Source organism: Anneissia japonica, unplaced genomic scaffold (assembly GCF_011630105.1).
Source record: "Anneissia japonica isolate Jap-2015-1 unplaced genomic scaffold, ASM1163010v1 scaffold288248_len282104_cov177, whole genome shotgun sequence".
NCBI classification, from domain to species: Eukaryota; Metazoa; Echinodermata; class Crinoidea; order Comatulida; family Comatulidae; genus Anneissia; species Anneissia japonica.
Window position 1 is genome coordinate 176,947 of NW_022738837.1, and position 25,215 is coordinate 202,161.

Here is a 25,215-nt window from a genome sequence, read left to right on the forward strand (position 1 = left end):
GGCCAGTCCTCTGGCCTTCATCAGCTTTACTGAATGTACAAGTTGGCTGTTACAAGTTCTATACTGTACAATATGAACAATACAATAGAGGTGTAGACGGATTATAGGCCAATTATCTAATAGTTTATCCGGTAATATATAAAGAGAAATCCGACAGAGAACAAAGCGGTCAAGTATAGAGATAGTGGTGTTATAGATTAAACAATTCTTAATTATGTACGCTTAACATAACATTTATATTAATATACTGTATAATATTTATAGTAGAAATACATACCACCTGAGATTTTGTCTACACGAAATTATTATGCGAAATATCAAGATAGGAGTTTCGGAAATGGGAAAATATAAATAGACCTATTACAATACAAATGATATACATGTCGCGGCAATTTCATAAACTATTTATTATAAATGGTAACTCATGTAAGGTTCATTAGCTTAGACATATATTGCTTCTTTTAAGTTTCGTTTACATTTTAGATTTGATTATTAATTTTGTATCTCAACGACCAAAAAAAATCAGTGCTTTAAGGAGAGGAGTAATGTTAATAGTAAGACAATGATAAACTTTATTAGAGGTGTCTCTCTCCAATTAAGACCACATTGGCCTGGGGTTTCAATGGCTTTTAGCAGCTTTGGTCTTTTAATTATAACTATTTATGTTGTGTTATTGGCCCTTGATGGCATTTGCTGCAATAAAGAAATTGAAATCAAGAAATGTTACATAGTGTTAGAACATTATAATCCAATGGTTTTGGAATGGACGAACAGTTATGTTTTCATTCTTACTAAAACATTTTTTATTTATTTATTTATTTATTCATTTATTTTTGTAGCAAGCCATATACTCGTTTTACCAAATTCTCCATTAAACTAATAAACGTCATCTAATCGATATTCAATAAGGAGCAATGTATACACAAAACATATACAGGCCTAATTGGTATTATATCGAAGGATTATATTACAGCATTTATTAGAAAAAAAAACTGCATTAATATCCCTCAAGCGAGTCTTTAATTTTAGAAAAATAAAATCCATTACAATATCTACCCACAATTTGTCTTCAATATATAGTGCTGTTATGGGTAGCTCGAAATTCACCCGATTCTACTAATAGATCTGATAAGTATAAGTTTCGGTGACATCACCATTCATGACGCCGTCACCAAACCTGATTAGCGGATTCTGATCAGAAGATTAATGACTGGTGCTGTCACCAGTATAGAAGTGTATCAGCATTTTGTTTGTCACCGAAACTGATCAATTAGGCAGAATCGGCTGCTCGAAATACATTACAGGCTTTTCGTTGTACTGCTTTTATTGGTGTTTGGCACAGGATAATTCCTAAATATAATAAACATTTTAAATCCCATTAAAAAATAAGTATCCCGTCAATAATATGAAAACGATCAATGACCTAATAACAATATCAATCAATTAAAGTTGAAAGCAATTTCCGTGATACAGTTATTTAATGAAATAATTAAAAAATGTACCAAATCTCAAGTTATCGTACTTGGCCGCTTGTTATTTACGGTACTAACTTCTTGAAAGAAAAGATTGACATACCGATGTTTATATTTATTGAATGACTATATTGATTTAACTATAATTCGTCATACAGAGCCTGCACACCACCACAATATACGCTATTTTCTAACAAGTGTGAATAATGGATGCGATATTTTATATTTATATATTTTACATATTTATATTAAATATATATAACACTTACAGTAGAAATGCATACTACCTGAGATCCTGTCTACACGAATTTATTCTGCAAAATATCAATATCAGAGTTTCCAAGAAATGGAAAAATATAAATAGGCCTAGACCGATTACATTTATTTACATTACGGCAATTTCATAAACTATTTATTATAAATGGCAACTCATGTAAGGTACATTAGCTTAGAAATATATTAGTTATTTAACTTTCGTTTACATTTAGCTTTGATTATCAATTTTGTATCTCAACCAGACATACTTTCTCATAAAATTGTTCTTTCTATTGTTGCATTTTGCATTAATCTATATATTTTTAGAATCGTATGCTGTATATAGGCCTATATATACAGGATACTGTACGTATAGTATTTCGTATTTTATTATTCCATATTAAGGAAATTCATGGGCGTACTAGCCGCTAGCAACCCGCTATCCACAGTGTCACCATGGCAACTAATTTTTCAAGTTAATTTAATTAAAGATATATCGTCGTCTGTGATCCACATTACCAAAGAAACCGTATTATATGTCTAATCCTTCTTCCATCTTCCAGTGACGGATTGGCCAAACTTTCTATCGTCCACAAACCGATGCGTCTCGGACACGGTGGTTTTTTTTTTTTCTTCTTTTAAATATTGATGGGTATATTGATAATTGAGATCATTAACACCGAATAAAAAAAGTGCGATTATATCGGAAGCCTGGCTACCATAGAATCGCTACTAGTTGCTTGTCTTTTCTTTTTCTTATGGAAAGCAGACTTGAAACTGTTATGTTATAACTGGCATGAGAAATAGTATTATCATCATATGATTAGCCGTTGTTCAATATTTGATTCTAGTATGAATTTCTGAATCTGAATTAAAAACCATTAGCAAGAAAATGTGACCAAGTGAATGAAGATGAATGTCGAGAAAAATGAGTACACAGAACGAAAGTAATAAGAATACTACTTTTCAATTATTAAAAGACGTTTCTTTTAATATAAATATGATATTCTAAAACATAATGATTAAATATATACATGAAAAAAAGGGAAAAATATTGACAAGAAATGATAAAATATAAAATTGTTGCTAAGAAACAGGGTGGTAAGCACAATACTGTACTACCAATGAGCATAAAACTGCAAGAGGTCCGGTTCTCGGCGTATGGTTGGAACGCAATCCTAGTTAAAAAATACTATCACGAACTAGAGGGCGTCCTTCAAAAGAACGGTTCGTAAATAGGGCGCCCCTATCTCCTGGTAGTACTTTTTTTAAATCTTTCATTGCGTCCATACAAAATCGAGGCAGTCGGACATCTTGTAATTCTATACTCTTTGGTACTACTATGTCATAACATACTAGCACACAACAAGAGCTAAATGAATTCTTAACTTATTAAAACTCAAGTTCAACGTCATTTCTATTGTTATTTGCCACAAAGCTGCAAGCAGTATAATATTGATGCTGAAACCTATTGTTAGTGTATGTACCTTCTATGCATTGTAGTAATGTCACAATCTCATGGTTACATCATCAATTCAAGAATTTTGGCAGGTAATCTCCTTTAATATCTGTCAGATCTTTTGAGCAGTTAATTAGAATAAAAATAAAGCAGGGATTCTGCAAAAGCATATATTTCAGGGTTTGGCAGTAATATACTAAAAAGGAAATCAATATTTTGGCAGTTAATAGTGGTACAATGTTACTTGTTGCCCTTGAAAATAAGTTTAAACATTGGCAGGAAAAAACACCCACATCCAACATTGTTTGATCTAACAATATCTGCCAGTAAATGCCTTGGTTTAAAAATATCTTGAAAGATAAAACAACTTGTACACGTGCCCAAACCTGTAGTCGCAGATTATACCCTACTCCATTACTTTTTTTTTTATCAAACATTGTAAATCTGACAGACATTATCTGACATTTTCTGTCAGATGTTTTGTCAGACATCTTCAGTATAATTGTATAACCCGCATATTTGCAGATTGGTATTATGCTGATTTTAGTGGTTTAATATAGTATATAAAAAATTATTTGGCAACAGAAAGGATTGAAAAACTAATATATCGCTTCAAAACAAACTTTAGGAAGTGCTGTTAATACTTACATCTACAAGTTCATTAATCAAAATCAATGTCAAAAGGTCAAACAAGCTGATGTGATTGGATAGGTCTCCAGAAACAAATCTACATATTACATCTCAATAACGTTTAAATACTTAACATACGAAAATTGTATACCATGATAGAATTTAAAAGTAGTTTCTAAAAATATATATACAGTACTTAAGACTTAACAATCAGTTGTAAATTAAAACAATGTCTCGACCAATCATTTATAAATATTTGTATCAAGTTATAAATAGTGATTTCATCTAATCAAATTTCATATCTTATATAAATTATTATTGAGAGAATACCACTTACCATCATGAAAATTTCACTACTCAAGCATGCAAAAAAAAAAATAAATAAAAATAAAAAAAAAAAATAAAAAACTTGTTTCTTATCATCATTCATTTTTTGTTGGTTGCCAAAACACATTGTACTACAGTAGATATGCCTACTTCAGGCCTACATCCTACACAAGTGCACGGCACTCACTATTAACTGTATGAGGTTTGGCAAAATTCCCTGATTTAAAAAAAAAAAAAAAAAGCAGGAGCAGGGGATTAGAAACATGTCATTTTTTATTTTGTTTAAATCTTGTTCTGCAAACATTATCAACTTTTATGTGACAATTAACTGTCAATTACCATATATGGGCATGATACGACATCCCCACATATTGACAAAGCACAGTATTTGTCATTTGTCGAATGACAGTCTGGGCAAACTTAAGCCTATTTGAAAGCTATAGTTCTATAAATTCAAGCTTCCTAATTTAAATACAGTACCACAAATGCAAATATTATTATAAAATATTTTATTTAATTTATTTAGTTGTCTGGGGAGGGGAAGAGAAAGACTCATTCATTAAAATAAGACATAGCTTTTCAGGATTCCAACAAAAAATCAAGAACAATGAAGCACTGTACACACAAACACACACACACACACACAGGACTTTTTTCAGGAAAGTTAACCAAGATGCTGGTTAGTCTGACCATAAATTAGTCCAGTGTAATAATAATATTTAATAAGTTAAAGTTATATAGCGAATATTGCGCAGTGCCTCTATGTAAATAGCAGAGGAAACATACCTCTCCGGAAAACTTACCAGGTCGAGTGGTTAGCTTAACCAAGTTGATTGTGCTCAGTAAAACTGACCAATTTAGTTTTTACCGAACCTAAAATATCTCTGATATTCGAGTATTACTCAATGGATGATTTCATGAGTAAGCGCCAGTTTTGCCATATTTTTGGCAGTAAAACAACCAACTCAAAATACCCAAGATTTAATTATTGGAATGTTTTTCGGTAAAATATTCCGGTTTTTTTTTTTTTGCGATTGCGCAAGGAAAGGACATCTGATTGGAAGGCTACCATCTTTACCAACCTTCTTTTAAGAAATAATAATAGTAATAATAATAGTGTAGTTTTATATAGCGCACAAATCCATCTAATGTAAAATGCTCAGGGCGCTTAAAATGTGGACTAGGAACTCGATCACTGATGGTTAAAATGATAATACATTAGTAAGATTAGATTGTACCAACATTCTGGGCTCAATAATATCATAAACGGTGGCCTTTCTACTCGCTATGCTCTATTTGGTGTTGAAATACAACTCATGTACATATGCATATTTTACAATCAATAAAATTACAGTAATAAAAATTTGTTAAATCAAAATCATATCTACATAAGTTATTTCTATATTTTTTCTCAACGATTGTACACAGACATCACTCTCAAATTGAATATAACATTATATATAAAATGAATAAATAAATATATAAATAAATAAATAAACTAATAAATAAATATCAGTATTCCCCATCTAGGAATGATCATTTAAAACAATTTCAAATAATTAAAAATAACCTAACAAATTTCTAATTACAATATTTTTAGGAACAGAATCATTTGATTAAAGAATTAATGAAATTTGACAACATCAACTAATTATTGGGCTGTGGAAAACCAGCAAACAATATTCCTGTAAACCCAAAAAAATAAATTCAAACAGGATATATGTTAGATAAACAACAGCCATTTTATAATCACTCGCAATAAATTTCCAGTTAAGTTGACAAAGCAAAAAAAAAAACTCTTCTTTAACAAAATTTATGACCTCATGGCCTAGTATACAGTATTAATATAAATATAGCAATAGGCTTATTAGAATGGTTCATTTCGTTGAGTATCTTTTCATTTGACTGGTTCGTAAAATAGACTTCGTTGACAGCGAAAATTAACGCAAACTAGAGTGCATTAATCAGCATTAATTTATCCATGTGACCAAAACAAACATGGCCGATTGGTCAGTTTAGTAACAACATTTGCGTTAATATAATTTAGATTGGCGCAACAGATGTGTCCAAGACTCTCATCCTGGGGGGTTGGGAGATTGAAACCCTCGCCGGGCTTGTGCCCACCCAGGAATATAAAGTGGGTATCTAGGGGCAATGTGCTGACTTTACTTTATGCAGAAAATTATGGAACATGTCCCAAAGGTGCTGAGAATGTGTTCAATAGGCATCTTTCCCAAGTTGGAAAAAGCAAATTCCAGGAGACCTTGTTAAATCAGCTTTTTGAACCATTTAATTTAATTCAATTTTTTTTTTAAATGACATTTATCGAGGGTGACCCTTCCAGTGTATATTAGAAGGTTGGCTGATATTAAGGCGCCCTCTCAAAATAAATGAAATAATGTTTTGTGTGGTGATACCCATTGGCACTATCTTCCAGTAGAGAATCGATCACACAGTAGAATAAACATGCAAATTAATCGTGAATATGCGGAAGAAACAGGATATTTTCCGGGAGATCTATGTTTACTCACAGGAGTGCGCGAGGCGCCTTGCTCTATTCGTCACATTTTATATTAGTCTGCCTATGTCCGGATTAAGCTACAGGAAATGTTTTTCATGAATTCACTATATCTGTCCTGATTGGACGATAAATAAAATATAACTATAGTAAATCAAGCACAAAAGAGATACACTTTGTAGTACAGTAAATATGTTAGATCCCTGATTCTTAAAGTGTGGGTTGCAACCCAAAAATAGGGTTGCCTTAAAGTTCTTCGGAAACATGTAACCTGAGATTCCAACATTCTTTTTAATATCCCACCAAAAAATCAGTATCGAGTGATTAAGTATGGCAGAGCTGCTGGTGTATTATCTAAACTCAACTAGACAACAAACTTAACAAACCTAGCAAATAAATAAATGTACTTGTCCTTCAGTGGAAGATGTTTTCTAAACACCACAGAAAAGCCTAATAAAATCTGACATAGAAATAATATGTAAATACGAACTGTAATTACTTTTAAACATTGCAATACATCTTGAAATGTCAGAAACGCATAGATCTTAAACAAAAGAGTGTGCGAAGGGGCAAGGTCTACTTTGACAACACAAATCACAAAGGCACGTTGTTTAATATATAGTATCCTCTAGGATAAACATGAAAGGAAATGGTGCATCCGTTAGTGCACAACATATTGAGAAGAATGTTCGATTCGTACTTTTCATAAACAAAGGATGATGCAAGTTGTTTATTAAAGTCTACTGCTTTGAATGATTAATAAAGCAATATACACTTATTGTGATAACCTAAGTTATCTACATCTCTGTTGTTCACTACTGATGCAAAAACCATTTGTTAATTATATACTGCACTCTACTCATCAGTCAAGTGCATTCAAACAACAAACAAACAAAAAAAATCTGAACAGACATTTCCTTTTTGTCGTCCATACATAGGGTACGTTAGTAGCAAGAGGTTATACATACAGTAAAATATATTAATACCTGATGGAAGAATTGCTGTTGTGTTTTTAGTTTGGTGAAACAGAACTGATAATCTCTCACCTCTCCCCCTCCCCCACAGTTCTTAGACCCAGGAATCCCATAAATTTTCTTTTCCCAGCCTACAGAAAATTCTTGCAGCACTTCCAAATATGTACTTCCTTCGACCATACGGGATTTACCATAAAAAAGATTTCTTAAGCTTTTTTTTAGACTATCAAATTTTGTTTGACAAAAACATGCATTATATTCAATGGGCATACATCAGTTTCTTGTCAAAGAAAAACCGATAGCCAAGAAAGCTTCAAATGACTAGTCTTCAAAATGTTAGCACCCCCTATTTTTCTGGAAATTGAGGGCAAAGTCTCCCGTCTCAACCCTTGGACTTGCATTGCTCACCAAAGCAAAGACCGACCAAATCGAGGCTCTGTTTATTGGCCTTAGATTGCCTCTACAGGTCAGCAAAAAGAGGTTTCTTATAAAATTTGATTTAAATAAATAAATAAATTCTACTACATAAATCACAAAGTTGTGAGGGGTGAATTTTAATTTACTTTGAAAAATAACAATATTATTATTAACCACTATATTCAACATTAATAATTTATATTATTAGTCACTGTTCAATAATTAGGTAATATTTCTATAATTATTACAGATAAATTTGTAGAAAGTAGAAAAAAAAAATCAGTCTTATATCAGTCTATATTGCTCATAAATAATTCATGAGCAAAACATGTCAATCAAATATTAAATGTAAATTTTTAAAAAAATAATTAAAAAAGAGGTAAGAAAAGTGTAAATTATTGATTAGAATTTGATGAAATAAAATTTTTATTTCTTAATGTGAGTGACATATTATTTTTCAAATATTTCATACATTATTCAACTAAAGCTTTGGTGTTTCTTTTTTTTTTTAAATAACTCATTCACGATTCCTCTTTCGATCAAATTATTTGTACTAAAATGCAACACATTAAAATTTCATGCACTCTATAGTTAAATTAACTTGAAGATGAATGCTGCCCTCTACAGTTTTCATTCTCAAAGTGTCAGACAATAATTTATAAATGAGGCCTTTTCCAGACTATCAAATTTCATTTCACAAAAACATGTATTATGCCTAAATATGGTCATAATAACATCACACCATGACCATATATAGGCACATCATGACTATATATAGGCATACAATAGATTTTTGTCAAAGGATATTTGATAGTGTGGGTAGAGCCTCGTAGAAGCATTTCAGTTAATTATGTTGTATACAGAGAATTTTCACAAGAACATGGAATGCTACGTGACGCTAAAAATTAAATGCTGAACTTTAACCTTCATCTTTTGTCTCCATTTTCTCCTCACTATTAGAGGACGTGCCTTCATCTCCGGTCTTCTGTCCGTCCTCCGCTTCGCTGTCCATATTACTCTCCTCTTTATCAGCTGCAAGCTCGGGATAGTACTGGCTCAGACGGATGTGCCACGCCACGCTGATACAAGCCGACACGGTTTTGAACTGGTGGACAATATTTCGTGGAATGAAGTAGATGTCGTTGTCCCGTAAACGTATTTTTGCGTAACGAATTCCCTCCCGTCTCATTTGATTCAGCTTAGCATCCTCTATCCATTGAACACACTGCCGAGACAAGTTATTATTTTCAACGATAATAATAAGCACATTAAATATTTAAGCACGGACACAAGCTGATCGTTTCAAATAACATTGCATGTGTTGTACAAAAAAATTGGTATAAAATTAAAAAAAACTAACAAAAAAATACATCAAATACATAAGGACTCATATTAATACTGCACAAAAAATAAATTAAAAATAAAATTGCTTAAATTAAATAATAACAATACCGACTGAGCATATGCTATGTGCCATGCTTTGAAATTTGCAGAAAAGGCAGGCCTAAACTCTATAGCACCCAGACATATTTTGTACGAGTTGCTTTACTTGGCTTTACTGTATTCAACAACAAAAATAATTAACTGTTGGAATTGCCATGAAGTAACTATGCAATCGACGATTTGCTTAGTATAAGAAGGTTGGTATTGCGATGTATTTACAATGTACAGCTCTTAAACACAGATGTATATCACTACGCTACAGTGCAAGGGTTTAGCCAGAAAAACGAAATAGGCCATCCAAAATGGAAGCCAGTAGGCGTGGCACTGAGCCGATGGGCAGGCCACGCCTATCTTCGGGAATCCCCATTGAATATTGGTACGAAAACAACGTACACTAATCAATAAATGTTGCTTTTATCAAACGTTAATATGATTAAGTTTTAGTTAAATGTAACATTCGATAGAATTGAAGATTATAAAGAATTTGCTAAAGGTAGACCAGGCCCAATTAGGCTAGGCCGAGCTGTTTAGGCCAAGCCGTCTCGGTAAAAGTGGCCGTCCTACAGTAAATAACTGTAGGATGGCTCGCTGGCTAAGCCTATGCTACAGTGGTACTCGAGTATCCATCAGTAAAATAAATAAAGTTGAAGAGGAAGAGATTTGAAGTTCAAAAGGTTTTCATAAGAAATATATGTTTGAGCAAAAAAACTTCCATGCTAAAAAAAACCCTTTTATTTATAAACAGAATCCTTTTCCTAGAGAACATGTTAGTACTTCTCTACAGTACTTTATGGTGACAGATACAAAATTTACACTCTAGAAAATTGTACTAAAATATAAGGAACACCATTTACAATACATCAATAATCTTACAGAGAACCTTGTACACAACTATCAGTGTGGACCTTATTCATTTATAGATCAACATCTTTCAATTTAATTAAAATTATTAAACATCACATGTTTACAAATTAGTAAATTTAACAAAGGGATGTCATTTATTTACATCTATGGAGTAACTGCTGCGGTTTTAGGTTGAGTTGCTGGCTACTGTACACGATATTCCAAAGTACAGTAGATATGTTTACGTCACAGTCATCAGAGCAAAAAACAGAACTGTACTGCGAAACACTCACATGCGGTTTAGCTCAAAAACAGAGAAATATTTTTTAACAATGTCGCCGATTTTTATTTATACATACTTTCGCTACACCCTATTTATTGAAAAATGTTTTAATATAAAACAATTATAAATGATTTTCAGATTTTCTTAAACGTATTACATTATTAGGTTTCTACAAATATAGCACCTGTAGACAAGAAATTTTTTAGGAAACCATTGATCACTATGGAAAATCAATCAACAGTTAGTCACAAAGGGATGTGTTCATTTTTTAGGATCACTTATACAGGTATACCACAATCACTTATATACCACATTTACAGTATACCACGAGGTCGCCCGCTTAAGTCATGGCAGGATACTGTGAGGCAGGACCTTCGCAGGTTAAACCTCAACCCAGAAATTACCGCAGATCATACCACCTAGTCTCCCAAGATACAGCCAACTTACAGCTAACTGCACAACCTCCCAACAGTCTAACCCTTGTATGCAGGGTAAAAAAAACTTTAAAAGATGATGATGATGATGATATGATGATGATGATTTTGCTCAACCACTGCCCACAGAAAATTATGTCAAAATAATATAAAATTTTCTTTTTGGCCTGTGAGCACACACACACACACATGGTGATGTGTGTGCTCACACACACATGGTGATGTGTGTGTGAGCACACACATCACCATGAAAAAAAAAAGGAAATTTTCAAGAAAATTTTCTCATACTACTACAAACATAAAATTCCCCAGTAAACATGCTATCATGCCGAATCCTTTGACGACGCCGATTGGTCAGTTGAATCAGGAAGCGTTCCCAAATGCGTTGGGGACAGCTACGCAGTAGTGTAGTGACTGTGTAGCGATTGTATGGGAACCAAGCTTACAAAAAGTTTTTTATCCCCACTATTAAATATAAAGCATATAATATTAATCCGATTATATTCTTTATTATAATAATCTATCAATATTATATATGCTTTATTATATTGTTCCGACTATTAAAGTATTCACATCACAAAATCGCATTCTTTATGACCGCACGATAGTATCTTGAGGGGGGACCTACGAAGGGTGCTCTCCGTTCATTTATCTCACGAACTTGGTTTTTTTTATATTTGTCAATATCATTATATTATATATCCCCACTGTCTAAATCATTTAGACAGATACTTATCCCTCTGCGGATACCATAGCTGGAGTTTCGTACGTATCATATGCTAAAAATGTAAATATTGGAATTATAATACGTACAGTATTTTGCCACCGTTGTAATCTTTATATATATTTTGTGTCACTATACATGGACATGAGATGCATACAGGGGCCGGTAACCAGGCCCCCAGCAATGTTGGCACCGATAGATGGCGCCCTTTTCTGCTTCGATTTGTTTATGAATGCTTACCTGTGAGACTGGTGGTTCATGAAGGTCCAGCTGAAGAGACTCGGTAACATTCAAGAAATCAGCAGCGTGGAAACACACAACATCTTTCATATCAAGACTGTTAGTCATTGCATCGTCTTGCGCACAGACTGCCTGCAGAACTCCCACAGCCGCTGTCGTGTGCCTGTCAAAGCCCTGTCCGACATGGTCAGCGTGGCAACGTGTTCGATCTTCAACAAGTACTTCGCGGGGTTCTGAAGCTCGTGGACGATACATCAGATTCTTCAATTCATTCACACCAGTTCTATAATGATATCAAAGCAGAGATTTTTTCAAATTTTTTAAGTTCTTTTATTAAAAATAGTGTAAATTGTTTTTTATTTTACATTTATTTCCCAGACCAAATATTCTTATTTAAAAAAAAAAAAATGAAAAAACCTGAACAAAATAACTGTAAAATAGATTGTAAACTTGTTTGACAGGTTGTAATGACAGGCACATATGAAAATAAATTAGTAAATTAGTCTGATTTCTCTTCTTTTTGTCACAGAAAATTTAAATTAAGGTACCTTCATTATACAAGAAGTACATGGAAAAATTAAATCCAGTTTGTTGTCTTACCTCCTCTTTGATTTCGATGGTGATTTAGGCAGATCAGCTGTCGGTATCATTTGCTCTCCTGGACGAACCCATATGATTGGTCCATCATTACTATGGCAACGCTTTTCCATCTTCAATGATGAAAGTGGACCCCAAGGCATGACACGATTTAGAAAAGTGTTCTTCTCTAACATGTCCAAAATGTCTTCAAAATAATCGCCGGTTTCTTCGTTCACTGTTCCAACCAAACTCATCTGCAGCATCGGGCCAGTGCGGTACGTACCATTACAGTACGTTCTGTGTACATCATTTCGAAACTCTGTGACAGTTTTCGTACATAAATCATGTTTCCCCAAAAGTTCAGTTTTGACGATGGTCGATGGATGACGGAATGCAAGATAATCTATGAGATTTGGCGTATGGCTAACGGCATTGTGAACGATGCCCATTACATGGTCTGCAACGCCCTCTGAAGATTCACCATAAACAATATCAAAATACTTTTCTACAAAACTGTCCAATTCTTTTCCTTGTAAGTGTTGTATTTCCTTCGCATATACGTGTACAACGCTGGCGCCACCATTTGGCTGCTTCTCGATGTGAATATACTTACTGAAGGGTGAACACGATTCCTCTTTGCCAGCGCCATGGGTCAGTATCGTTCGATCCATGTCAGCATCAATCACATTATTATTACATCCATTTACTTCGGTCTTGACTGGTGATTCAACCGACATGCAAACCAGACTTTTTGGTGATGGTGGTATACCAGTTTTGACGGCATCCTGCGAAGTGCATGTTGTGGCGTCTACCATTACCGGTCGGTGTTTGTGGTGGTGGTGATGATGCTTGTGTTTTTTCGGCCGCCTAGTCATCGTCAGACACTCCTTCTTAATATGTATCTTCAGTTCGGGCGAGCCATCTTTTTTGACAATTCTTGAAGATGCATAATGAACCAAAGGCCATGAATCACCTAAAAAATTCAAATATATCTTTCAATATAGAAAAAAAAATCACTAGCAAATATAAGTTTGAACTTTAAGAATTAAAAATAGGTCTATTTATACTATTATTCTAAAATTTATTTGGGGTAGCTACAGTAATTATCAATGAGTTGCCCCTAACCAAAATATTATGCAATGGTCAAATAAATAAATGAAATAAAAAATTGGAAATATTCATAGATTATAAAAATTTTGACTAAAATGAAATAAACCTAGAAAAAGTGTACAGTTCATCCAAACTATAAAATGTATCTTTATAGAAATCAATCAATGGATTTATAAGGCCAAAAATGCATCTTCTAGGATGAAATATCAAATTTGCTAATGTGTCCCTCACCTTTTTTATTTTGATACTTAAATAACCATTTACTTTTTTTTAAAGTTACATGTAGTTTACTTTTAACTTGTACAATGACCAATGGTAACATTTTTTCTTTTTTTGTTAATTTTTCAGTCTGCTTAATATTTTACTCTGTTTATATTCTTCACTTTGTTGAGAAAACTGGACCATTTTGAAAAGCAGTAATGTGCTACTGAAAATGCTATCCAGTCGAAAGAATGAAAAAAGAAAAAAAAGAAAAGAAGTTCACATTGAATTTTAGGGCAGCTGCAAATATTATTCCTTTTCTGCAAACAAAAACTGTCTGCAAAAAACATTTTTTTAATTATGAATTTATATTTTTATGAAGTATGATATTCCAAAGGAAGATTAAGAATATTATATCATATTACTTCTAAAATTAATAAATTCAGCATGGAAAATCTATCCCAAGTTTACATTTATTCAAAAAAAAATTTAATTCTAAAACCGTTGAGATCGAAACATGGCCGCTGTCACATGGCTTACAGTAGCAAATAAAAAAAGAGAGAGGTTAGGTTACAGGGCAAAGGTTTAGGGTTATAGTTCAACACCCTATGTTAATTAAAACTATTAAATTATAGAGGGCATCCTAAAAACAGGATGGTGAATTATAATAATAATAAAATTATTTTTATATAGCGCAGAATGCTATAAACCTCTATGCGCTTTACATTAGAAGCAAAAGCCAGAACAGAATTAAAAGAAAAGACGATTAAAACAGTGATTTGAGCGAAAATCTTTTGCAATCAAAACAAAAAACAGGTTAATTTTATTATTAATTTTTCATTTATTTTTTTCTTATTTTATTTTTATATTAATGTTCAATTATTTAATTGTCAACCAAGTTTTTTTTATCTCAATTACCTCCTCATTCCACTTTCTTTATTAATTTTATTTTAGATTTATTTATTAGAAGTAGCCATTTTCCGCTACTTTTTTAAGATATGCGATGACCAACGGGTCTAAAATCTAATTTTGTACACTTTAATTATAGAAAAAGGATAGTTTATTGTGAAATAGTTTAAAATTATTAATATTATTAAACAATTATATTATCATCAGGTGAATACATTTGTATTTCTAACCAAGATATGAAAATAGCACTCACTGTTGAAAACTAACGGTCGAAAACTTCTGAGGGGGTGTTGAATACTAGCCTAACGATTGGCGAAAGGATGATTGCATTTACAGGCAGCCTGAATGCAATTTAATTTTATGAATTTGTAGTTGGAAGATATGAGTAACACATACGCACCTTTTAAAATTAGATTTCAGTACTATTGTCCTAAAGTAAAAAAATACCTTGTTTACATTTTGTTGTTTGAAAATTCTTATCCTATAAGTCTAGGCTACAGTAGATTATTATCATCAACTTTATTGTATTGGCTTATTTGTTTAAAAATATATTAATTACATACAATTATTAATAATCATTAGCCTGCACAATTTAAAGCTAGGTCTAGCTAGACCTTGTGTTTGTCTGTATTTACCATTCTGAGTCTGGGATTGAGTTTGGCCTTGTTGTTGATTGAATAAACGTGGTGGGCTTTGACTTTGTACAGGCATCACCAAAGCTTGATTTTGAATTTGAGTTGGTTCTTCACTTCGATTTGCTGGTGACTGCCTTCTAACCTTAGCAGTGGATGGAGGGGGAGATATGTCAGATTCACTTGTACTTGAGTAGCGTTGTTTGTAATCACTATACACGTTTTCCGTGTAGCCTGAGCTTGATAGACGTCGATAGTTATGGTGCGCTCGCCGTCTCTTCCCCGTCTCGACCGCCACTGGCACTAGACCTACAACAGATTTTTTAGGAGAAATCGGAGAGCTAGACCTAGGCCTAGCTTCATTTACGACGAGAATATTTGCTAATTGTTGGGTATCTCCATTAGTTTCCAACCGACTATTCGTGGTAGGAAGTTGAGTTTGAAATTTATCACAAGTTGAAGTTGATAAGTCATTTTCAGGAGTCATAACTCGCTTTGCATCATGTTTTACTTCTTGCTCAGCAGCAGACGCCATCATTGTTTGTAACTGTTTACCCGGATGTCGCACCAGACTTTCATTGCTATTAGAAACTCTAAAATGTTTACATTGGAACATGAATATTAATTTAAGAAGGTTTTTCTATCAATCCTACATGTAACTCTGTTAACGTTATCACTATACATTTAAAGATGGACCACCATCTTTAATAATTGCATCTTCATTATCTATATTTATCACAGTTGCCTTAAACGGCTGTGACATAGAAACTAGTAAAAATTGTATTTATGTTGAGGGCGCTACACAAATTGTAAATAAAAAATGTAAACACTATAAATAGCAGATACACTGGTTTTACCATGGAGGTGAAAAGTAGACACCGGGAAACGGCAGGAGGAAGATAATTGTGTAAACATGGCGTCATCGTCTTCTACTAAAATGAACCCCTCATGGATGGAGAATTTACCACCTGATTTATGTTGCCAACCACTGAAAAACATAGCAATTCCTGGTAAGCTTACCACAACTATTATTAGAGTCAGGCAGGCCCAGTACTACTACTATAGGCTAGGCCTAGTACTGCTGGCTAAATAGTACTGAGGACTGAGGTGTAGTGGGTAGGCTAAGCAAAGCTAGCCCTACGTAAAACCGCAGATGGTAAGACTAAAAGTTACTCTAGGCTATCTAGCTGCACTGCAGGAAGTTGCTAGTACAGTACAACAAGTAAACAATTATAGTCAGTTTTTGAGTACATTATTATAGGAAATAGAAGCTGAAGGAGCCATCATTTCCTGAAAAGTCGAACAATATCACAACATTAATTAAACCTCAATCTAGTTTGAGAGCATTCTCTTGCGTTTAATCTTTTAATGTTGGAATGACCTTCAACAATCTATTCAGTCTGCAGAGATCCCTTTCACTGTTTAAATTCCGTCTTAAAGCACATTCCTGTCAAAATTTCAGTTGGCGATGTAAAAAGTTTGGTATAGCAGATTAATATATAGTGTTTTTTTTTTTTTTAATTAATTGCGGGATAAATTAAAATATCTTATCGTGAAAATTTATTGGTAGGTGAGATAAAAAAAAAATAAATAAAAAGAAGAATGCAACGGGTTCGAGAAAAATTGCCCTGCCTACCTCCGACGCTCGACTGCAAAAAGTATATGTACACAAAAGCGAGAGCATTCCTGTGGATGCAGTCTACAACCTCTGAATTTGCTAGTAAAACGAAGAACTAGTCGTCAAGAAAATGGTATCTCCTATGAGAAATAGTCTTTATTTCTCTTCTTTTTTTTTTATCCTTTTGCGTAAAACTAAAGATTTATACCAATATTTTTCTATGATTTATAATAATTAAAATAATGTATGCATTTTTTCTAATATTTCATTTTCATATTTTGTTAGTGAAATTTTACTGGGAGTGGGGCTTTAAAACACATTTATTTAACATCCACCACTTAAAATAATTCTCTTTCTTCTTGATTTCGCATCTGAATTGGGACAGCGACATGAGCGCATTTTGCAGACATGGCAGTATATTAATTGACAGCATTATTATTATTCACCTTTTATTTAGATATCACATTTGAACAGTGAGACTCAACATTTGTTATACATCCATCAATTATTAGAACAATAACAAAAAGTTAAAGCTGACCTAATAAAGATTACACTATTATTATTATTATTATTATTATTATTATTATTATTATTATTATTATTATTATTATTATTATTATTATTATTATTAATATTATTATTATTATTATTATTATTATTATTATTATCAGATTTGTCATCAGCGATATTTGGTTGTCTGTTTAATCGGACCTAAACCAATGCAACACATTTCCCGCCACACTGGAAACCATATCCTTGTTTTTGGCTTTCCTTTCTCCGAGCCAGAAACAATGTCACTGTCTTAGTTTCTAGCCAAGCCCCACCCATATGCTCAGAGTGTGAATACTAGCTTTTGTATAGCCTTTTCACATGTAGTTATTGTAATAGTTTTCCACCAACCAGTGGCAAGTCTCACTTCCCAAAACATATAAGTATTTCACAGTTCTTGAAGCAACTCAAAACATCGAGATATTCTCAACCAACAACAATCAGTTCTTTTCAGAACTATCTATGAGGTGTACCACAAGTATTAAAGAGGTATTGACCCTTGCTAATGTAAAAAAATCATAAAAAATAGTTTTAAGAATAAACTTACTCATATTGCAATAGCATACAAATTATTAACTTGTGCATAAATATTATTGAATTTAAAAAATGTGTGCCCTGATTTTTAAACCCAAAAATTATATAATAAAAATAATAAAACACTTCCGGTGACTGGAAGTGTTTATAATTTTTCGCTGGTAAACTGATGGGTAGACATTTTTTAAATACACTAATTTTTGTGTTCAAGTTGATAAACTTTTATATTACTTCAAAATGGGCAAGTAAATTTCAACAAATATTTTAATGATTTTTTTGGTATTTAGCATGGGACAATGCATCTTTAATATATATTATTATTACTATTGTTGAAAGGTTTCCATGACGAAGTAATAACATAATGCTTGAGGTACACGACCTAGATAGTTCTGAAAGGAACTATTGTTTGTTGAGAATGCCTCAACGTTTCCATAGAGTTGCTTTAGTTGTCTGCAGTGAGAAGTCCAGAAAGGGAAATACTTAACTTGCTGAAGATTGGTGGAAATTAAACTATAACTGAGACTATACTTAAAAAGCTTTCCTTTTCACTTACTGTAGACATTGATAATTTGTTTTTATCTTACATTATTATTATTATTTTTTTTATTATGTGATTTTTATTATTTCATTTTATTTTATTTCACAAAATGCAATAATACACATAAAATTCTTCTGAAAAGTAAATGAATAACAAGGACAATGTAATATAATTATGTAAGTATTAATAGCAAATTGATAATAATTAAAAAAAAATTACAATAAATAGCAATAGATGAAGATAATGTTACTATTAAATAATAATCATAATAATAATGATAATAATAATAATAAAAATAATAATAATAAATAATAATAATAATGATAATAATAATTATAGTAATAATAATAATATTAAATAATAATAGTAAGGTTGCGTGAGGACGACACAATAAGCCATTAAGGTTTTAAGTCTGTGCCTCCAATTAATTAAAGCTAAGTAACATTGAGAGAGAAAGAATGTATAAATTAAATTCATCAATAATGTAAAATGAATTACAAGGTAAACGTAATATTATTTAAGTAATAATAAAATATATTAATAATAGTAATTGTATTCGTATTTATAACATAAGTAGTCGTAAAACAAAAATAAAGATGCTAATAATAATAATAAAAATAGTAACAATAGGTCAATAATATAATTTAAAAAATACTAACAGCATCGGAACAAACAACAATCAGTGAAAAAAAAATATAATAATAATAATAATTTAATTCTGCAACTTTGAAAGACTACCTTACTATACAGCTACACGGTTTCGCGGCCATCCAAAAATGTTTCGCGGCCCAAATTTGGGCCGTGAACCATAGTTTGAGGAATGTCGTGTTAGTAGACAGTGAATATTAAATACCTACAAAAAATAATTTCAAATTCCGGACGTAAAACTTATAACTAGTAATTTTATTTGACCTAAACCATTTTTAAAGGTGTACAGTATATGGTATAAAATTCGGAAATTTGCACGAAAATATTGTACTATTAGTAAAATTGCTATTTAAAACAGAATTTATTATAATTCATACTACTGTATTACCTTCTTCAAAAAACAATATTCTCTCTATAAATCATTAATTTGGTTAATATACAAGGCAAACATTTTCATAAATTAGATTATCATTTAATAAATTGATGTAATTATTAACAGTTCAAGGTTGAATAGCAAGCATACAGGACAGGGCTGGAAAAATGTGTGTGAACACGCGACCAGAGGTCGGAGGCATCACGAAAAAGATTCAAAAAATAAACTGTAGGCTATATAGTTTACAGATAACATTTAGAGCTGGACATTTTTCATTGTCAGCGGCACAACAAGTTTTTTCCAGGCCTGAACGACATCACAGCTTTGTCAAAACCTGTTTACGTTTACTTAGGTACGTGCTGCAAAGGACGTAACGGTCCGTAAGCCTCTACTCATCTTGAAAGATGTACTGGGTTCTTTAAAGTTCACATGAGCCAATTGTCTACTCTGGTCCTACGGTTTATATAGTCCCCCAAACCCCAAACGAGCGTGCCATTCGGACAAGCGCAAATAGCTGTACAGTAGGTTGCAGTGCCCCCGCCTTAACTACTCAGTCAATCGACTCGCTGCGGGCGGAACTTGTCGAAAAAGGACTCATTTGCATAACAATAACGTCTCTAAATGGTTTATCAGGCTTGAAGTGCCTGGTACTACTGTAGTACTGTACAAGTTTTTGGTTGGTTTGGTTCGGATTTTTACACAAAGTTTTAACATACTGTACTGTACTGTATATTTTTTAAAGCAGTAGCTATAGTTACGCAAGAAACATTCTTAATCCATACTTTAAAAAAACATCTAATCAGAAATAGGATTTTGTAAAGACTGGTGTAACAATAGCCACTGCCAAAATTTAAATCTTTTAACAGAAGAAATATATTTAATATGTGTTCTTCATTTAATATGTCATGTTTTTTTTTTTTGTTTTTTTTTTTTAGGTACACATAACACTTTTACATACTCGTTGAAGGCAGATTCTCCTGTTTCGCCAGGTACGCCTGACACCATCCGGAATCTAGTTACTGTATTTGGAAAACCCGCCAGTAAAGTGATTTTAAAGTGGTCTATTACACAATCTCTGACGATCAAAGAACAGTTAGAGTATGGCATTCGGTACTTTGATTTGCGTGTCGCAACTTGCAAGAAACATCCCGGTTTATATTTTATACATGGATTGTATGGATGCTCAGTGGAGAGTGGACTCGCAGAGATTGCGGAGTGGCTGGACGCTCACCCGAAAGAGGTTGTATTTTTGGACTTTAACCATCTGTATGATATGCAGCCCCAGGACCATCAAAAACTTTTTGAGATTCTAAAAGAAACATTTGGTAATAAGCTCTGTCCAATTATTGATACGGAAGAAACGGCTTTGAATGTTTTGTGGGAAAACGGCTGGAATGTGTTAGTCTTCTACCACAATAGCTACCGACAACGAGAAGATATTAATACGTTATGGCCCGGTAGCCATATCCCCGCACCGTGGCCGAACACCCCCGAACCTACCAAGATGGTGAACCTGTTGGAGGCGAATCACACACGCGGTCGGAATGTCAAAACGTTTCATGTGACCCAAGGAATCTTAACGCCATCTGGTACAACAATTTTACAGCACATTGCCCGGCCTCTTAAAGCAGTGTTTGCCGTTCCCGCTATGAAGAATCTCAAGTTTTATCTCAAGGATAAGAAGGCGGGCGCGACAGGAGTCAATATTGTGACGGCAGATTTTGTTGAAACGGACAATTTTGTGGAGTGTGTTTTGGCTTTGAATTCGGCTAAATAAATTTATATTTTTCTTCTCACATAAATGCTGCTATTCGCACAAACATAATCAAGCAATCATTTTATAATGAAACTAGTAATAATTAGTGTTTTTGTGATTTCTTTTTTCTTGATTTATATATATATATATATATATATATATATATATACACACATATTTTATATATATACAATATATATATATATATATATATATACACACATATTTTATATATATACAATATATATATATAGATATATATATATATACACATATTTTATATATATATACACACACATTTTATTGCACTACATACACATACACATATATATATATATAGATAGATATATATATATATGTATATATATATATATACACATTATTTACACACATATATATTTAGAAAAATTATAATAATACGGTATTTTGTACAAATATTTAATATATATGTATATATAGATTTGAAATTTACTAGTCAGTGCAGACATCACATTCATTGCGTTTTTCATTTTTTCATCTGCAATTTGAAACCAAGTTTTATCCCGTCTTCTTAGCAAGTGTACTTCCATTTAAATTTAACATTCACACAGAAAAAGTATGAACACTGCATGTAGAAATTAAGAAGTGAATTTAGTTAAGGTTCGGGGGAATTAATATTTTCAAATTTTTATAACTTTTTTGATTGTTTCTGCTCCTTTTTACTTTTATACAATATAGATATATTTATTTCATGTATTTTGCCCAAAATCAGCGGAGAAACAGCAATTAATTATTTGTTCATCATGTCTCTGGTTTTAGGTCTGTTGTAATTTATATTGTTCGTAATATTGTTTCACAAAAAAAAAAATAAAAAATAAATAAATAAATAAATTACTTCATTGATGTTGCAATACTAATGCACAGTCACACAGCCAGAGTTCTCATGACCTTTGTATATATATTATTAGTAAACAGATGGGAGTTGTGAAAGGCAAGCCAATAATTTAATTTTAATTCTATTCTTTAAGACAATTACCATTGGTAACAATTATTCGTGTTTGACCGTCAGTTAATTCCAAATTATACAACATATTATATATTTTGAATTTTTTCTATTCAGCAAGAGAAACAAGATGAATATTGATATTAATATTAAATTACTGAATAAATTGTTGGGATTAAAAGATTCTGCAACAGCTGAACTGTTTACGACAGACTTAAAAGAATCAGTGCTAATGAAAGATTTGCCATGTTACTTTTGGCCAGGCGAGACCTAATTGTTCCTAAGCCTTGTTATAAACTTTTTAAACATTCTTTTGTTATAAAGGACCTAAATATAGGGCTTCTCAATTTAAAAAGCACCTCCCATTTTCTGTGGTCCCAAATTAACAAATGTCTATATATTATGTATATTTGTTGTTCTAATTAGAAACCAAACCTGCTACAGACCATGGAAACCACAGTCCCAAAAGTGGTCTTAGATTGGAGGAAGACCTGTATTTAAATCTTTTTTTATGATGTAAGAAACACTTATTCACTTTTCAAAACTAATATCCAAATGTTATTTGCTCAATTTTTATAACACCTTTTATTGACACTTTCTATATACTTATGTTTCAAGTTTAATTTTACTTTTCTTATTATTCTGAAAGCGTATTTCTATTTTTCAATTTAGATGTTTACTTGCTTTGATGTATTCTTGTTATGTTGAAATGAAATATTGTTGAGTGAAATCATTATAAATTCTAAAAACAAAATCATATGGCACAACTCTCATCTATTTGGTGAAAGTTTTAACAGTTTTATCGTACCATTTATGTTGTTTATTAATGCATAATAAATTGTCATTTTTGCAATTATCTGTTTTGTGTTGTATGCAGTCCACCTCCTTTTATTGAATAAAAGTTTCCATAAAATAATAAGCAGTGTGATTCTGTGTAATTTGGTGTAGTACTGTTCATCATGATTTGAATTCAAAGACCAATAAAAATATATACAGGTGGTTCACACACACACACAAAAAAAATATAATATTAGGCTGCACCTTTTTATACCTTGTTTCGCAACATATTTTTTTAAAGATCGTCAGAGAAGAGCGGAATAAAAATGAAATTTTGTTTCTCTTAATATTTAGCAAATGATTTTGCCGAAAACATCCAGAGGAAGAAGAAAATAAAAATAAAATGTTATTGTTTGTTCGATGTGAACAATAGAATAGTTAAATGCTGTAACTTTATATATTATAATTAAAAAGAAATATACATAGGCCTATCTTATTTTTGGAGATTTCAAGGCAGTGGCAAGCGTAGTGAAAATAAAGAAAAACTTATTTTTTTTTTATTATTATTTTTTTCTGTAATTTCCAATTTTCCGTGCCGGCGGGTGCGCTAATTGGCGAAAAATTAATTTTTTAATTTTTATTCAAAACTATACCATTATTGGCGGGCGGCAGGTTCGCTAAACAAGGTATAAAAAAGTCTTGCATTATCCGTCGTATACATAAAAACGGACATCAAAGTCTTGTAAAACTTCCAAGATCCCACCCCCGCAAAAAAAAAAAAAAAAAAAAAATTGGAAAATGTCTACATTTTAAGTCAATCGACAATGTACTAAATATAAAATTTGTTCTGTAAATAAAGATTAAATGGGAATCTTAAATCTTCACATTTTCTTCATAGCAATCTATCTTTAGGCCAGCGCCAGCATTTCGGAATTGAAGTTGCATGGGAAATGGAAAATGGACACTGAGAATTTATAGAATTCAATTTTACAAACTCGAGCACTACATATTGTAGAAATTATGAGTTGGTTCGTGGGGAGCTCCAGTTTGTCCATCTACATGGTGGTTGTTTATGCCATTTGAAAATTTATAACGGTGAACAGATGTAATCAAAGTAAAGGTTAAAATTTAAATAGATAACACTGGTTAAAATTCCCTCTATTTTATAATTACGGTAATTTAAATGTCAGTTAATGGTAATTTATAAATGTCAGTTAAATAGATTAAAAACAAAACTACAACCAGGCCCGTAGCCAGGGGGGGGGGGGTTATGGTTCGGGCGAACCCCCCTTTTCTAGCGAACCCCCTCGAATTTTTGAATGAGTCCCACTCGGAAAGAATGTCTGTTTTTAACTTACCCTAGCATTCAATCAAAATTTAGCACCTAATTCATTATTAATTGGTCATCCGTTTTTTTAAATTGTATCTTGCGATACAAGCCTACATTCATAGCATATCTCAGCTTCAGAAGTTCGGAGAATTAAATTGAACTCCGGCAAACCATGACTTTACGATAGCTCCCATAAGGATGGCAAACATCGATGAAAACTTTCACTGGCCTTTGGCTGAATGTTTGTAAGAAATGTACCAACCAGTAACAAAACCGGTCTCCGTCTACCTAGAGTAAAATTAATGGCGCCAACAAACGAAGATAAAGTTTTGCGACTTAATCCACCAAATTCAGCTGAAGTTTTGCGACTTAATGATTGTGGATTGTGTGGTTAGTAAATTACATAGCCATACTCTCCATAGCTCACACTAAACTATTTGCTGATGGAGCATTTTTGGGAAATTGACTCTCCTTTTTTCCATCCCAAACAAATATTATTAACAAATCAACATGGTCCATCTCAGCCATCATAGCGAGTCACAAAATGAGGAAGTTTGTTTTCAACAGCAGACACACACAACAGAACGGAGTGCGTCAAAATCTAAAAAAATACGTACTGGCATATTGTAATACACATTCCCTTGTTGTACAGTATGACAT

General features: G+C 32.4%; 2 protein-coding genes across 2 annotated transcripts; one reads left to right on the forward strand and one right to left on the reverse strand.

The window, feature by feature from the left end:
* Positions 1–2,514: 2,514 nt before the first annotated feature.
* On the reverse strand, positions 2,515–16,097 carry LOC117117836 (lysine-specific demethylase RSBN1L-like). The gene is made up of 4 exons (XM_033262310.1): positions 15,454–16,097; positions 12,620–13,571; positions 12,020–12,302; positions 2,515–9,277 (listed from the first exon to the last, which is right to left on the reverse strand). Exons 1-4 carry the CDS (start codon positions 16,064–16,066, stop codon positions 8,972–8,974), a joined length of 2,154 nt encoding a protein of 717 aa, XP_033118201.1. The 5' UTR covers positions 16,067–16,097; the 3' UTR covers positions 2,515–8,971.
* Positions 16,098–16,327: 230 nt separating this feature from the next.
* Positions 16,328–21,622, forward strand: LOC117117837 (PI-PLC X domain-containing protein 3-like). The gene is made up of 2 exons (XM_033262311.1): positions 16,328–16,460; positions 20,646–21,622. The coding sequence occupies exons 1-2, from the start codon at positions 16,364–16,366 to the stop codon at positions 21,485–21,487; spliced, it is 939 nt and encodes a 312-aa protein (XP_033118202.1). The 5' UTR covers positions 16,328–16,363; the 3' UTR covers positions 21,488–21,622.
* The last annotated feature ends 3,593 nt before the right edge of the window (positions 21,623–25,215 follow it).

Bases quoted from the DNA above. Each gene is read 5' to 3' on its own strand.
- LOC117117836 (XM_033262310.1), bottom strand. From the start codon at position 16,066: ATGTTCCAATGTAAACATTTTAGAGTTTCTAATAGCAATGAAAGTCTG. The intron at 12,303-12,619 runs GTAAGACAACAA...ATATCATTATAG, and splicing joins CCATCGAAATCAAAGAGGAG to AACTGGTGTGAATGAATTGA. The intron at 9,278-12,019 runs GTAAGCATTCAT...TTGTCTCGGCAG, and splicing joins ATGAACCACCAGTCTCACAG to TGTGTTCAATGGATAGAGGA.
- LOC117117837 (XM_033262311.1), top strand. From the start codon at position 16,364: ATGGCGTCATCGTCTTCTACTAAAATGAACCCCTCATGGATGGAGAAT. The intron at 16,461-20,645 runs GTAAGCTTACCA...TTTTTTTTTTAG, and splicing joins GAAAAACATAGCAATTCCTG to GTACACATAACACTTTTACA.